Here is a 13,426-nt window from a genome sequence, read left to right as displayed (position 1 = left end):
GAAGCCATTCAGTGATATGGAAATTGTGACAGAATGCATTGTTGAAGTTGTAGGATGCTTAGACCCCAATAGCAATTCAAAGTACAAACAACTACCTCTTTCAAGGAGAATCATAACGGATCGACAGCATGAATTATCCTTCAACTTCACAGAACAACTCCATGCAATACTTCAAGAGAGATATTCAAAGCTTTGGATGACTAATGATACTACTGACTTGGTGCAAGTTTTATACTTCATTCAGGTCAGAACAAAAGATTTTCTTTGCTACAAACAGTTACCCACTTTTGGTACTCTTGGGAAGAGAGCACAACTTTCAAGATAAATGTCATGAAATTGGGCTGAATTTGGTAAATTTAGTGAGTGTATGTGCAGATGGGGCACCTCCCGTGACAGGAACACATGAAGGGTTTATTGCACAGATAAAAAAAAAAAGTATTAACGCATGCAGATGCTCTCCTTCTTTGCACTGTAACTTGCATTGGCAAAATCTCTGTGCTGATGCTACTGTTTTAAGTGACACTTTGCAACAAGTTATAAGTATTATTAACTATATTTGTGCAAATGCAACATGCCATGGTCAGTTTCATAACATGCTAAAGTTGAACAATGAGGTATTCGGTGTGGATTTGCCATTTCATTCCAAAGTGCATTGGCTATCGCAGGGCAAATGTTAGCCAAAATTTTATGTCTGTGAGAACAGATAGTTAACTTTTATGAAGAACAGAATCAGCAATGTGAATTAGTGAAAGACGATTTCTATGGGAATGCAGCATTTCTGTGACATCACATCAAATTAAAATGATTTGAATATTTCTTTTCAAGGTAAAACTAAGACTATATATAATACGTGGCAAAAAGTCCAAGCATTTTGAAAACAACTATCTTTTTTCAAAATACTTTTTCAAAAGGAAATTTTGGATGAACATTTTCCCCAGTTAGCAAAGGTCACTGATGAGCAGGCTGATATATGCCAATCATTTGAAGAATGCGTAGCTATTATAGACCTATTAATTGGAGAATACAATGAAAGGTTCACTGACTTTGAGAATCATGACATAACACTCAAATTAGCATTTCAGCCTCACCTAGTTGATGTCACCAAGGCACCTAAAGAACTACAGATGGAATTGATTGAGCCCTCAGTAGATGACATTTTAAAGTCATTGTTTGATGCTAAGAAAGATCTGATTGGAATAAGGAAACATGCAGAATATCCATGCCTTCGGCAACATGCCCAAAAAATGCTTTCTTGCTTTTCCTCTTATTGCTGTGAATCTACATTGTCCTACCTAACCCAGATCAAGACACTCTCAAAGTCACAGGTGACAAGATACCCATCTAGCAGATCAACTGAAACTGTGAGTCTCCATGATGCAACCAAATATTCAAATACTTTCCAACAAAAAGCAGATACAAGAAAGTCATTAAAAGGTTGCTCAAGTTTAAAATTAACAAACAGTTTTCATGTTTTGAAATTATTAATTACATAGTAGTTAGATTTTTACAAAATAATGTACATCTTTAAGTATATCTAATTGAAGGTTCTTGAATGCAGCCTTATTTGATTACAGCTAAGTTAATGCTGCCTTCCAACACGAAAAGGTTCCCCACCCTTGGTGTAAGAGAAGACAGGAAGGAAGAGATGAGGGGGAAGAGAGGAGAAGGAGAGCTTGGTGAGGGGATGCTTTGCAAAGTCAATCCATTTTCAATAATGGCAAATATCTCGACACCCCTCATGTTACAATCTGTCTGTACATCTTTTTGCAGAGAACTGACAAGAAGCTTCTATGCTAGAATTATAGTTTTGGCATTGTACCTTATGACTCAGTATGTAGAAATGGTAAAATTCAAACTACTCTTTGTTGATGTCTGAATATAATTTTGAAACTATTTTCTTGGTAATTCAAGGCCCTCCAAGAGCTTGATACCGGCCCAGACTACCTCCTGCTCTGGAGGAGACATTTCTTGCCTTCCGTACAGAAAGTAACTCAAGCACAGGGACACCAGTGAGAGAAGAGAGAGCAGAGATATGAGCAAAAGCAGAGAGGTTTATTGAAGGCAGAGTACACTCCTAAGAAAAGGAAAAAGGGTGGACTGAGCCAAGGAGGAACAGTGCCATCCCAGGGTTAGGGTCTGTCCTTTGATGCTAATCCCTAACAATATGCTAAATTGGGAATGGAATATTTATGAGTTTTCTGGGAAAGGGGTGTAGACTTCCTACAAGGAACCCTCCCCTTTCTTGGCCTTAAAGTGTAACTTCTGGGAGTTGCCATGGCATTTGTAAACTGTCGTGGCACTGGTGGGTGTGATTTTTCCTTGGTTAATGAGATAGTCATTTAGGAACACTGTCACCTCAACTGGGCTTTGCAAAGTCAACCCACTTTCAATAATGGCATATATTGAAACACGCCCCAATTAAAGGAACTTCTCCTGTTACCTTGCATAGAGATGTTACGGCTAAAGTAAAATAACTAAAGGGTCCCTCTTGGTTATATTTATCTTAGCTAAGCATATTCACATTTTTGTGACTTTCTTATCCTGTTGGCCTTCTTCTTCTGACCCTTCCCCTAACTGCCTCCAGGGTAGCTGACGCCTGTCCCAAGCTCAGATATCTCTATTTGTCTGCCGTACTTCTCAAGGAAAATACTGTTTTCATAACAATGATGACTTGCTTTTCATAGTCTCTTTGCACCAGCATTCCTACATTATGGTCTAGATAAATATCACAATTTTATTTTATTTGTGAAAAGAGAGCTCAAAATGTAAAGTATGAGGGCAAAAGATGTGTATTGACAAAGAAGGGGCTGGCATATATTATATAAACCTCTACTATTTGTAGCATAGGACCAAATTCCTTATGACTTACATTTTGTCTTACCAAGGGCTCATAGTAAATTTGACTGTCAGTTTCCCTGAGTGAATTCGAAATTAAGAGCTGAAACTCTTAAAACTAGCTCAAGCATTATATTTTGCCCTGAAGTCTTTCCTGACCATTTCACCACATGGCAGTAATCCCCACTTCTCTTAGTCCTGTGTTGTATCCCTATAGGTACTTGCAAGTTTGGAAGTAGTTAGCTCCAAAGAGCATAATCACTTGTACTCTGTTACGTTTTCAGATTGGAAAATTACTCAAAAAAAGAAACTGTATCATACTAATCTTGTAATTTTCAATATAGTACAGTTCCTGGCCCAAAGAATGCACTTAATAAATGTTTAATAGATCAGTGCCTTTAAAGGTCAATAGGAGAATAATAACAGACTCCTGCTTATTTTTCTCTGACAACAGAAAATAATACATAATTAAGCTGCAAAATGTGAAGAGAACAAAAGAATTAAACCGAAAAAATAATCAACTATTCAATTTCAAAAGCAAGAGAGAACATTTGTGAACAGCTTTTCCTTTACTTATCTACTGTTAACTTTTAGACTTCCATATGTCATTGGGCACCTTCTAAGAGAGGGAGTCTTGCTCTGTCGCCCAGGCTGGAGTGCAATGTGAACACCATTTCGATGAGTATTCACAAAGGGAGTTGTTTCTAAGTCAAGTTACTGAAGTCTTCCTAAAACCGTTTTTATAAGGTTGATAGTTTCTAATTGCCTTGAGACAAAAAAGGGCAATTTAATGAGGTAAAGAGTTTGAACAGCTTCATCTATGCGGTGGTTATTTTAATGACCCAGCCTTAACTGCTTTTGCGAACTCCTTTTATAAAACCATACAACTCTCATGACATTTTCAATGGCAAAGTGTGTCTAACTTATTTCAAGTCCAGATCTTTCGATGTTTATATTTAACTATGTTTGTCTGCCCAGAGCTTTCAAATCACAAAACAACCTTGACTACTTGATGAAAGGACAATGATGAGAAACAGGACAGCTAACGTGACTATATAAAAACTCACTCTGCATATCTCCTGCTATTGATGTGAATTTGTTAAAAAGCAGACTACAAATGTAATCTTATTTTATACTTGTTGTTCGGGGTTGTTTCCTACCGCCACATTCCGGGTACCTGCTAAACACACATGTCTAATTCTATGAGGGAGACAAGCTTTATGAAACAACTTGTAACAACTTTTCAGAAAATTGCACATCGGAAGATCCAATTTTGTCCTTTCACGCTACCACTGGAACAGTCTCCTTTCTGATCACCAGGCAATTTCCCAACCTCTTTGAGATTTCTCTCCCTCCACAATTTCTTCCAGAAAAGCTTTTGGCAATAATTTAGCACTTCTGTCTGCCCTGGTGAGTTGGGTGAATTAGAAAAAAATCTGAAAATAGATTCCAATGAAAATGAAGCAGGGACCAAACAAACCCTTACCTGAGCCCCAGTGTCTCCCCCGTGGGAGCTTTGCTCCGTTACATTCAAAGATGAACTCAGTAAGTAAAGACATGTTGATTTTAATTGTTTTGCGTTCGGCTTTAAGTACTCATGTAAGAAGAGCATGCAAATGACTAAACTGTAATATTTCACCCAAATAATTCCAATTATTTAAAAAAGACAAGGTTTGAAGCCAATATTAGTTGTAATACTGTTATTGTGTGGGAGTGAGAGTGTGAATGTGCAAGTGAGACAGCGTCACTAAGAACACACTACCTAGAATGCGACAATAGGGGTTCCTATATTGGCCTTGCCATTTATTAACTGTGTGACCTCGGCTTAGGTATTTAACCTGTCAATGCCTCAGTCCCTTGTCGATAAACGGGCTATAATAACAATACCTACCTCAACCGGTTTGTGTGCGGATAAGATGAGTTCATACATATAAACTTCTTAGAACAGTGCCTGGCAGACAGGCTTAAATAGGAAGCTCCTCCTCAAGGCAAGCCTATGGGATGAGCATGTTTTGTACACTTTCTACTGGAACTCAATCCCTATTCTACTGGAATAGGGATTCTACTGGAACTCAATCCCTATGAACAAATCATATTAGAAAGATGAACATGTTGCACTTTTAAAACTCTAACAACAAGACTTTATATTGTTTATTTACCCCGAAGTTTGACGACCTTTACTTCTTTTATCACTAACAATCTGTCCCTGTTCTTCCTTCCATGAATATGGGGAAAGATATATAAGTATCCTTTGCCCTGGCATAATAGTGGCAAACACTGACTGAGAGCCGACCGGGTGCCAGGCCCTGGGATAAGGGCATCATATGAAGCAGTTTATTTTATCCTCACAGATACCAAAAGAGTTAGGTTTTCTTATTATGCTCAATTTACATTTGTAAACACTGCCGCTCTGGGAGGTGACATAGCTAGTCATCTGGTAGTGCCAGTAGAGGGAGTGATGAGTCCTATGTGAAACCATGGCGACAGAGACGGAGTTCTTAAGTGTCGCTATACTCTGGAAGGGACTATATAGGAAATCCAGTTTAGTATCTTCATTTCCCACTTGAAGAACATTAGACCCAGAGCAAGGCAGTGACTAAGCTGACAGTATCTCTCACACCACCCTGCCTCCTCCCCTTTCCTCTGGCCTAAACCTGGATTTACATTTTCCCACATCTTCAATTTTGAGTAGAAATTCAGGAGAAAAAAAAAAAAAAAAAAAACAAGTTCTCCCTGAATACATTCCTCCCCCACACATCCATTTTTTCCTCCTTTGAAGTAGCAACAGCAGCTGCCAACAGAGAATCCCCCGGGCTTATAGAGCATCAGTCAGCTTCACAGATGAAGGCAAAGATGAGAAGACAGAAATCCCTTTTTTAAAGAACTTTGCTAATACTTCCCATTCTGAATTCATTCTTTCATTAGTGAGCACTTTTAAAACAATGCTGAAGCCTCAAGGCAAGAATGGCAAAGCACTGAATTCTAGGAGCTACCAGTGGTCCCTAATTGATTGCCAAGGGCCAAATTGAAGGAAAGTTGGGTGAATGGACACTAAGATCTCTATCTTCTCTAATCCATTTTCTAAAAATATGTTTTAAAATATTTTTATTATACACATTTAAGGTGTACAACATAACATTTAATATACATATGGGTAGTGAAATGGTTTTTCAAAACTTGTTCTTGTCATACCCTACAGTCTCTCCCCTATGCTATTAGAGACACTTGATTAGCCAAAGGCAAGAGAAAGAGAAGATTGCTTCCATATTTATTTAGAGTTGCAATGACCCTTTGAGGCTTATCAAGAGAAGACAGAATCAGAGTTGGAACCAGTACTTCTCAGCTTAGACCAAAAGTGCTTGCATTCTACGTCTGAAAATTGGAAGGAAAAAAAATTTGTAACCATAAGCTCAACATTTCAATACTTTATCTATTCATTACCCACATATACATCTTTCATGCACATGTAAAACATACATGCAAAACACAATATTTGAATATATTATACTGGCTTGTTTTGTAAGAATAGAATCTACTGTAAATTCACATTAAAAATAGTCTCCTTTTTAAATTTAGAGAAGACCAGAACTAATTAATACAATATTCATTCATTTAATAAATGTTTATTGTGAAACTATTATGTTCTAGGCCCTCTTCTAGGCACTGAGAATACTCCAACGAGCAAAACAGGCAACATTCCTCTCTCATGGAGCTTGATGTCTAGGGAATAAAGCAGATAATGAACAAGATGAATAAATAAAATATATAGCATGCTAACTAGTTCTAAGGAGAAAAAAAAAAAGTAACACAGAAAAAGACAAGATGAAGCAACCAGATGAGAAGAATAGAAATCTTAGGTGATGTGGTCATCAAAGACCTTATGAGATGATATTCGAATTTAAAAAAAAGAATGAGAAGATATTTAGGAAATTGGAATTCCACTAGAGAAGAGCAAGTGCAAAGGCCTTGAGGTAGAAGATTATTTGCATCTCTGAGGAACAACCAGGAGGCCAGAGTGGCTCCAGTGGAGTGAACAAAGGAGAGAGTTGGAAGAAATGAGATCAGAGAGATAAGAGGAGGCGGCCAGATTATCTAGAACAGTGCAAGCTAAATGACTTTTACATGAGTGAGAAGAGAATGTGAGCATTGGAATAACATAATCTGATTTCTGTTTTACAGGATGACTTTGGTTGGGTCTTAAAAATGTACTGACATGGTAAAAGGTCATTAATTAAGTGGGGCTTTTATAATACAGATGAGAGATGATGGTGGCTTGAATATAACATGGTGGCAATGAAGGTGGTGCAAAATAGTTGAATGCTGGATATATTTTGAAAGGAGAGACTAGACAGCTTGCTGATGAAAATTGATAAGAGATGTAATGAGGGGGAAGTTAAGGTTAAACCCCAACTTTTTGGTCTGAGCAACTTAACCATGGAATTGCCAATTAACTGAAATGGGGAAGATTGCAGGAATGGCTGCATGTGTGTGTGTTTTTGTTTAATTGTTTGAGGGTTTTTTTTGTTTTTTTTTCCTTTGCTGTGGGTGGGGAACCATATCAGGAGCTCATTTTCTAATATGCTCAATTTAGATGTCTATTAAACATCGAAGTGGAGATGTCAAGTAGATAATTGGATATGCAGGTCTAAATTGATAGGAGAAGTCTGCCAGGAAGAAATGAATTTGGGAGTCATTAGCATATAAATGAAGAAGAATCAGCAAAAGAGACTGAGAAAGAGAGGTCAAAAAGTTGGAGGAAAACTAGGTGAGTGTGGTATCCTGGAAGCCAAGTGAAGAAACGTTGTCAACGAGGAGAAAGTAAAACTGATGAATGACACTTGTAGGTCAAGGAAATTGAGCACCGAGAATTGACTGCTAGATTTAGCAGTGTGGTGTCATTGATAGCCTTGACAAAAGCAGTGTTTGTGAAGTGGAGAAGTGTGGACTAAAACCTAATTAGGAAGAAAGAAACTCAAGATGGTAAATATAAACAACTCTTTCAAGAAAGTATGCTATGAAGTGAAGGTGAGAAATAAGGGAAAGATCGGAGAGAAAGTAGGATCAGGAAAGTTTTGTTGTTTTGTACTTAAAATAGAGATAGGAAGTGGTGTTAGCTTGTTAGAAATGAAAATTATTTTGTTCTATGTTGGTGCTATGTCAGATTCTTTGGTTCAGCCTAAGGACCTGGGTCTTTTGAAGCTTGTCAGTGATTCTTACGTGAAATAATCTGGAAGGTACTGATCTAGTGCACAGAGGTGAGATCAGTCTTACCTAGAAACATAGTCAATTTATCTATGATAACAGGAGGGAAGGTAGAATATTTGGGGACAGGTGAGGAAGTAGGGAGAGATGGCAGTGGGACCTTATGGAAGTCTTCGTGCAATTGCGTCAACTTCTCCTTGAATGAGGAGGCAAAAATATAAATCAGTCCCTTTACTCTGCTTTGAGTTGGACTCTTAATCCCAGAGCCCCAGAGTGATGGTGTCATGCAGCAAAATTGTATTATTCTCTTCACCCATGATGGGTGATTGAATTTGACTGAATTGCAAGCAGTATATACTCTAACCTCCACCCAGCTACCTTTTTGCAAAGTTGCAAAACTTTCTACCTGTTCTAGACCTAATTGTTCCTTGAGCTAATCTACTTGTTGGCCTGTCCCAGAAATGGCATTTCTTACCAAAAATAGGCCTGCGATTGATTCAACATTTGATGTGCCATAGGCACTTTCAAATATGTGATCTCATTCAGTCTTTTAAATGACCATTCCACATAGATAATTTTATTCCTATTTTACAGATGATAAATGGAGACTCAGAGAGATTAACTTAGTCAATATTACCTTGCTAGTAAGTTGAAGAACTTGGAGAACTACCCAGTAAAGTGCCTTTAAGGTGCCATAGCAGGTGGAGAGCTGTTTATTTACCTGGTCATTCTCACACCACACCCCCATCCATGATATCCAGCATTCCCAAAGTGATTTCCACACAAGCACTTGGTCTCCCACCTTCTTCTATTTTATGCTACTTTTCCTATTTTTCCTATATAACTTGCTGACAAGAATCCACCGTTTTCTCTAGAGGTCACTCTGGTTTATCTGTTCCCTTAAAGAATCAAAACAATTCATCTTTTGGGGTTCTACCCAATTGCTATCCTCCCCCTCTTCTCGTTTTTCTTCTCCTCTTCCTCTTCCTCCTCCTTCAGTAATTTCTCCAGCCCCTATAGTTACATCTTCATATCTACATCTAATAACCCATTTTCCTCTCTGTCTGAAACCATCCACAAATTTAAAATGTGTTTTAAGTCATAAAAATAAAGTGCATGTCAACTATTCCTTCTTAAATTTTCTGTTGTTTGACAAACAATCTTAATCTTTATTCTCATTTTGCCAAAAAAAAAAAAGAAAAAAAAAACCTTTTAGGCCACAATTACCTTATTAACTGGTTGGTTTTTTTACCATGTTTTATGTGACTCTCAGGTTTTTTCTTATATTTGACTTTCCGAATGTGTTCCCCAGAAACCCACACACACCTAACATAAACAGCCCCCAAAATACGAAGTATATATGGAGCATTAAAGCAACATTTAACTTTTGTGCTACAAAGTAAAAGAAAAAAATAAAATTCTAATGACACCACATGCCAATATTATATAAAGTTACCTACAGGTCTTTTATTTAGTATATAAGTCTATCAAGAAATACTCTGGGCAACAATAAACACAGGCTACCATAAAAAATCTAATGAATAAGTACATTAATCAATAGCTTCCAATATTCTATGAGCAATGATGCACAATTGTAGATTTTAGAGTTATTGATCCACTAGGAGATGCTAAAAAGAAAGTAAGTGTGTAGTCAGGTCACGTTTTCTGTGAGATTACTAGATTTACTAATACATGCACTGTTTACATTTGTTATTTTTTTAAAAAGACTGCATAGGTAATTAAATCTAAAGATTATTTTGAATTAAAGTCTAAATAAAATTATGGTAGTTTTAAGACTGTTGTGCTAAGTTAACTGATTTTGTCATATAAGGGATGTATGTTATTTTTACAGGCCATTAAGGCTTCGTGGCCTAGGGGAAGTCACTCTTTTCTGAACTCCAGGTGTGGGTACATTATCATCCAGTGACCCTCTATACCATGGGCCACTCACATCAAGTACATGACAGTAAATTCTCTTTTCTCCCTAAAGTTATGCTCCTACCTGTATTTCTTTTCCTGATGAATGACGCTCATCACCCACCCCTCCCTAAAGCTGGAAGTTCTTCCAAGTAACTTTCTCTCTCTCACCTCTCACATCTATTCAGTCACCAAGGGCTGCCAATTCTCCTGCAAACCTTTGGGAATCCATTGTTTTTAATCCACTCCCAATTTCTTAATTCAGGACCTCACCATCTCTTGCCCAAACCATGAGAACATACCTCTATGTTCTAATAAGCCTTGTTCTCCCTGCACCCCCTTGTGTCTCTCCTACATCATAAAAATGCCAAAGTAATAATCCATAACATAAACTGATCTCACTGCTTTGCTTTAAACCCTTGAATTATATACAAAATAAAGTCCAGGCACTTCTGAGTGGCCCTGAAGCCCTCGAGCTGCTGGCAGCCAGTATTTCCAGCCTCATCTAATTGCCAGTGGTAATTCCATCACCACTCACACTGTGCTCCTGGAACTTCTGCAACCAGCGGGTCTCCTGCCCCGAACACAGCCTGCTGTTCCTATACAGAATAATCCTTTCCCCTATTTGCAAACTAGGACTCAATTTTGAATATGGAAATCACTTTAGTGGATTGTAAGAGTGCTACGAACTATTTAGCTCTTTGCAAAGTATAGTTATTTTTATTTCCCACAACTAATAATCATTATAATTTGAGTTTTTCCACTTTAATGTGTGCCATTTAAACCTGTTCTAAAAACAACACATTAAGCTTATGTGTTTATAAACATCACCAAATCATAAACTTTCACCACTGTTCTATTTCAGTTTTTTAGTGTAGTAATTTGCAACGCTAGGAAATTGCAAGAAGCATTTCCTTTGTATGTTTATCTTTATTTCTTCCTTTCTTTTTAATTTGCAAATAAGAGCATTGTTTTCCCCTGACAGTCAATCTTATATTCTTCTAAAGATGCTATTATTTTGTTGACTGGTAGTTCATTAATAAGTATAATTGCCATCTGCCACCTTGTTTCTTAAATTATCCAGTAATTGTATGTATTTTAATTTTCAATTTTGGAAGTTAAGGTCTCGAAGAGACACCACGCACGCTCTTTTATTAAAGTCAGATAAGGTTCCAGATGCATTTTTCAAGCATTTAAATTAGTAAATCCACTTTGCTTTTTATCATTACTACATTATATCATAGTACTAATATAAAATTTCACAATCCTTTCTACGAATGCTCTGTTACTGCTAAGTTTACTGAATAAACTATTGTGCTTTTATCCTTATTGGTTTCTCACGTAGCATGATTTTTAAAAGACTAAAACATTAATAATATTTGGTTTCTGGGTACTGTGGTTAAAATGTAAGGGTCAGCTGAAATCATGTGGATGTATTTTCAAAGAAAAAAAAAAAAAGCCTGGATTCCAAGCTAATAGATAAAAAGAAGAGAAGTGTCTTAGCATCCACCCCTGTTTAAATTTTTTTTTTGAGAACAAAATACACACAGACTAAAAATATGTATTTTTTTTTTCAATTTTATTAAAGACATTGTCTTTACTTCTCCTGCCAAAACTACCTAAGAAAAGTATGTATCTTTGACTGAAAATTCCATGTACCAAGAATTCCAGAATTCTCCTAAGGTATCAAGGAATATTTTTCCTTTTTATAGCTGATTTATTTTCATTCAGCTATATTTCCTTTTGTGTCTTCTGTCTATATTTTTATTTTAAAACACAATATTGTACAAGACAATGTCTTCTGATTTCTTTCGTTTGGGACCTGAGATTTGGATGTGGGCAGTTTGTAGTATTTGTAAAAAGTGTATAAAAAAATTACCCATAAGCCCTGGATTCTATATACCACATTTGCTAATGGAGCTCTCATAAGCAGATCATTGAATCTGAGCGCTGGAGGGGCCTTGGAGAGTGTGGAATCCAACCCCCGCACATTATAGGAAAAAACTGAAGACAAGGAATATTAAGTCACTGGCCAGTCACACAGCTACCCAGAGGAGAACAAGGACTAAACCCTCAGACTTTCTGAGTTCAAATCCTGTGCCCTTTTTAATTCTTTCAAGATATAGACTTTCAGTATCAGTCTGTCCTTCCCACAAAGTGAAAACAGAGTTAACTGAGTGTCCTGTGTGACTGAACACCTATGAAGCAAAGCCTTCATTCTCAAAAGCAAAACTGGAAACATAAAATGTCTCTACCAGAAGATTTTCTCCAAGGCTGCTTTTTCTGTCTGTTCCAGTATAAGGTGCCTAGAGGTAATGTTTGCCACAGGCAGTAGTTATCAATCTTTGACTATAGTTTTAAAGCAACAATGCTAATTTTAGATTGCTCTTGAAAAAAAAAAAATGATCTCCTACTCTTTGTTTTCATGCTTTTCCTAAAAGCACTCTGTCCTTGCCCAGAGAAATCTGTAGATATTAGGTTTGGTGTTTGAAATGTGCACTTTGGCAGACCTCCATTTAAAGGTGTATTTTTTAATGAGGGATAAAGAGCAGCTGATTATACTCAGGCAAACCCCAGAGGAAATGGACTCTGTTGATGGTAACTGACTGTAGTGGAGCTGGGAAAGCTCATGTGTCCCCCTCCCTCCAACCTCTGCTCTGATCGTTACCAACCAGGCTCTATCAAGAATATTTCGTTTGATGACCCAGCAAAGTGTCTTGTAAGGGAGAAACAGGAAGGGCTGGGCACTTCCCAGGAGAGTGGGGAAAGGAGGTTCTGTAAGCTTTCCCCGCTGATGAGAGCTGGGGAAGTTGATCTCTTTTCATGCTGTAGATGTGCTGTGCTGCAGTCACGCCTCCTGCTGCCAGCCCAGCACCGGGATCCTAATCAGTCACTATGAAAACTCATTAGCTCCACAGCAATGAGTCCTCCACTGCTGAAGCTTGGCGCTGTGCTCAGCACCATGGCAATGATTTCAAACTGGATGTCCCAAACCCTCCCATCCTTGGTAGGACTGAACACCACCACGAGGCTGTCCACGCCAGATACCTTAGTAAGTTACTTTCTCCTGTGGGTTTGTCCATCTCGGGAAGTAAGTGCACTAAACCGGTGGGCTTTGTTTTGTAAATGGCAAAGGCTGAAATTTTGCTTCTTCATTTACAGGTCGGCTTCAAAGATGTAATATCTATGTGGTGACTGTAGTCGTGGATATTTATTTGTGAACACTTTAAAGTTACACTAAAAAGAATAGACTGCTTAAGAAATCAGCTATGAAAGAGAATACTAGACTCCTTAAATCCTTAAGGATGAAAAGGTTTAATTTATCTATGTTAATTTGAGGTTCAGAAAGCTTCTTGAAGAAATTTGTTTCTTATTCTTTTATTTCTTTTAATGTCTGTAAAATCACCATAATTTTTTTCTGCAGAGTAAGTTACAAGGTATAGTCTATCTAATCTAGTTTTGTGACAGCAGG

At 37.5% G+C, this 13,426-nt stretch overlaps 1 protein-coding gene across 2 annotated transcripts in view; it reads left to right on the top strand.

The window, feature by feature from the left end:
• OLFM3 (olfactomedin 3) overlaps nt 1-13,426 on the top strand; it is a 200,965-nt gene that overhangs the window by 143,984 nt on the left and 43,555 nt on the right. Inside the window, exon 1 of one of the 2 annotated variants that reach the window (XM_045546315.1) lies at nt 12,768-13,006. The exons of the other annotated variant lie outside the window; for it this stretch is intronic. Coding sequence (XP_045402271.1) covers nt 12,875-13,006 — 132 coding nt within the window. The 5' untranslated portion in view covers nt 12,768-12,874. Of the gene's footprint in view, nt 1-12,767; nt 13,007-13,426 lie in introns of those variants that run through there. 2 annotated transcript variants of the gene reach the window in all.

This window comes from Lemur catta, chromosome 3, assembly GCF_020740605.2.
Source record: "Lemur catta isolate mLemCat1 chromosome 3, mLemCat1.pri, whole genome shotgun sequence".
In the NCBI taxonomy this organism is placed as follows: Eukaryota; Metazoa; Chordata; class Mammalia; order Primates; family Lemuridae; genus Lemur; species Lemur catta.
Note: the sequence above shows the minus strand (reverse complement) of the source record. Positions and strands in the feature narration are given on the sequence as shown.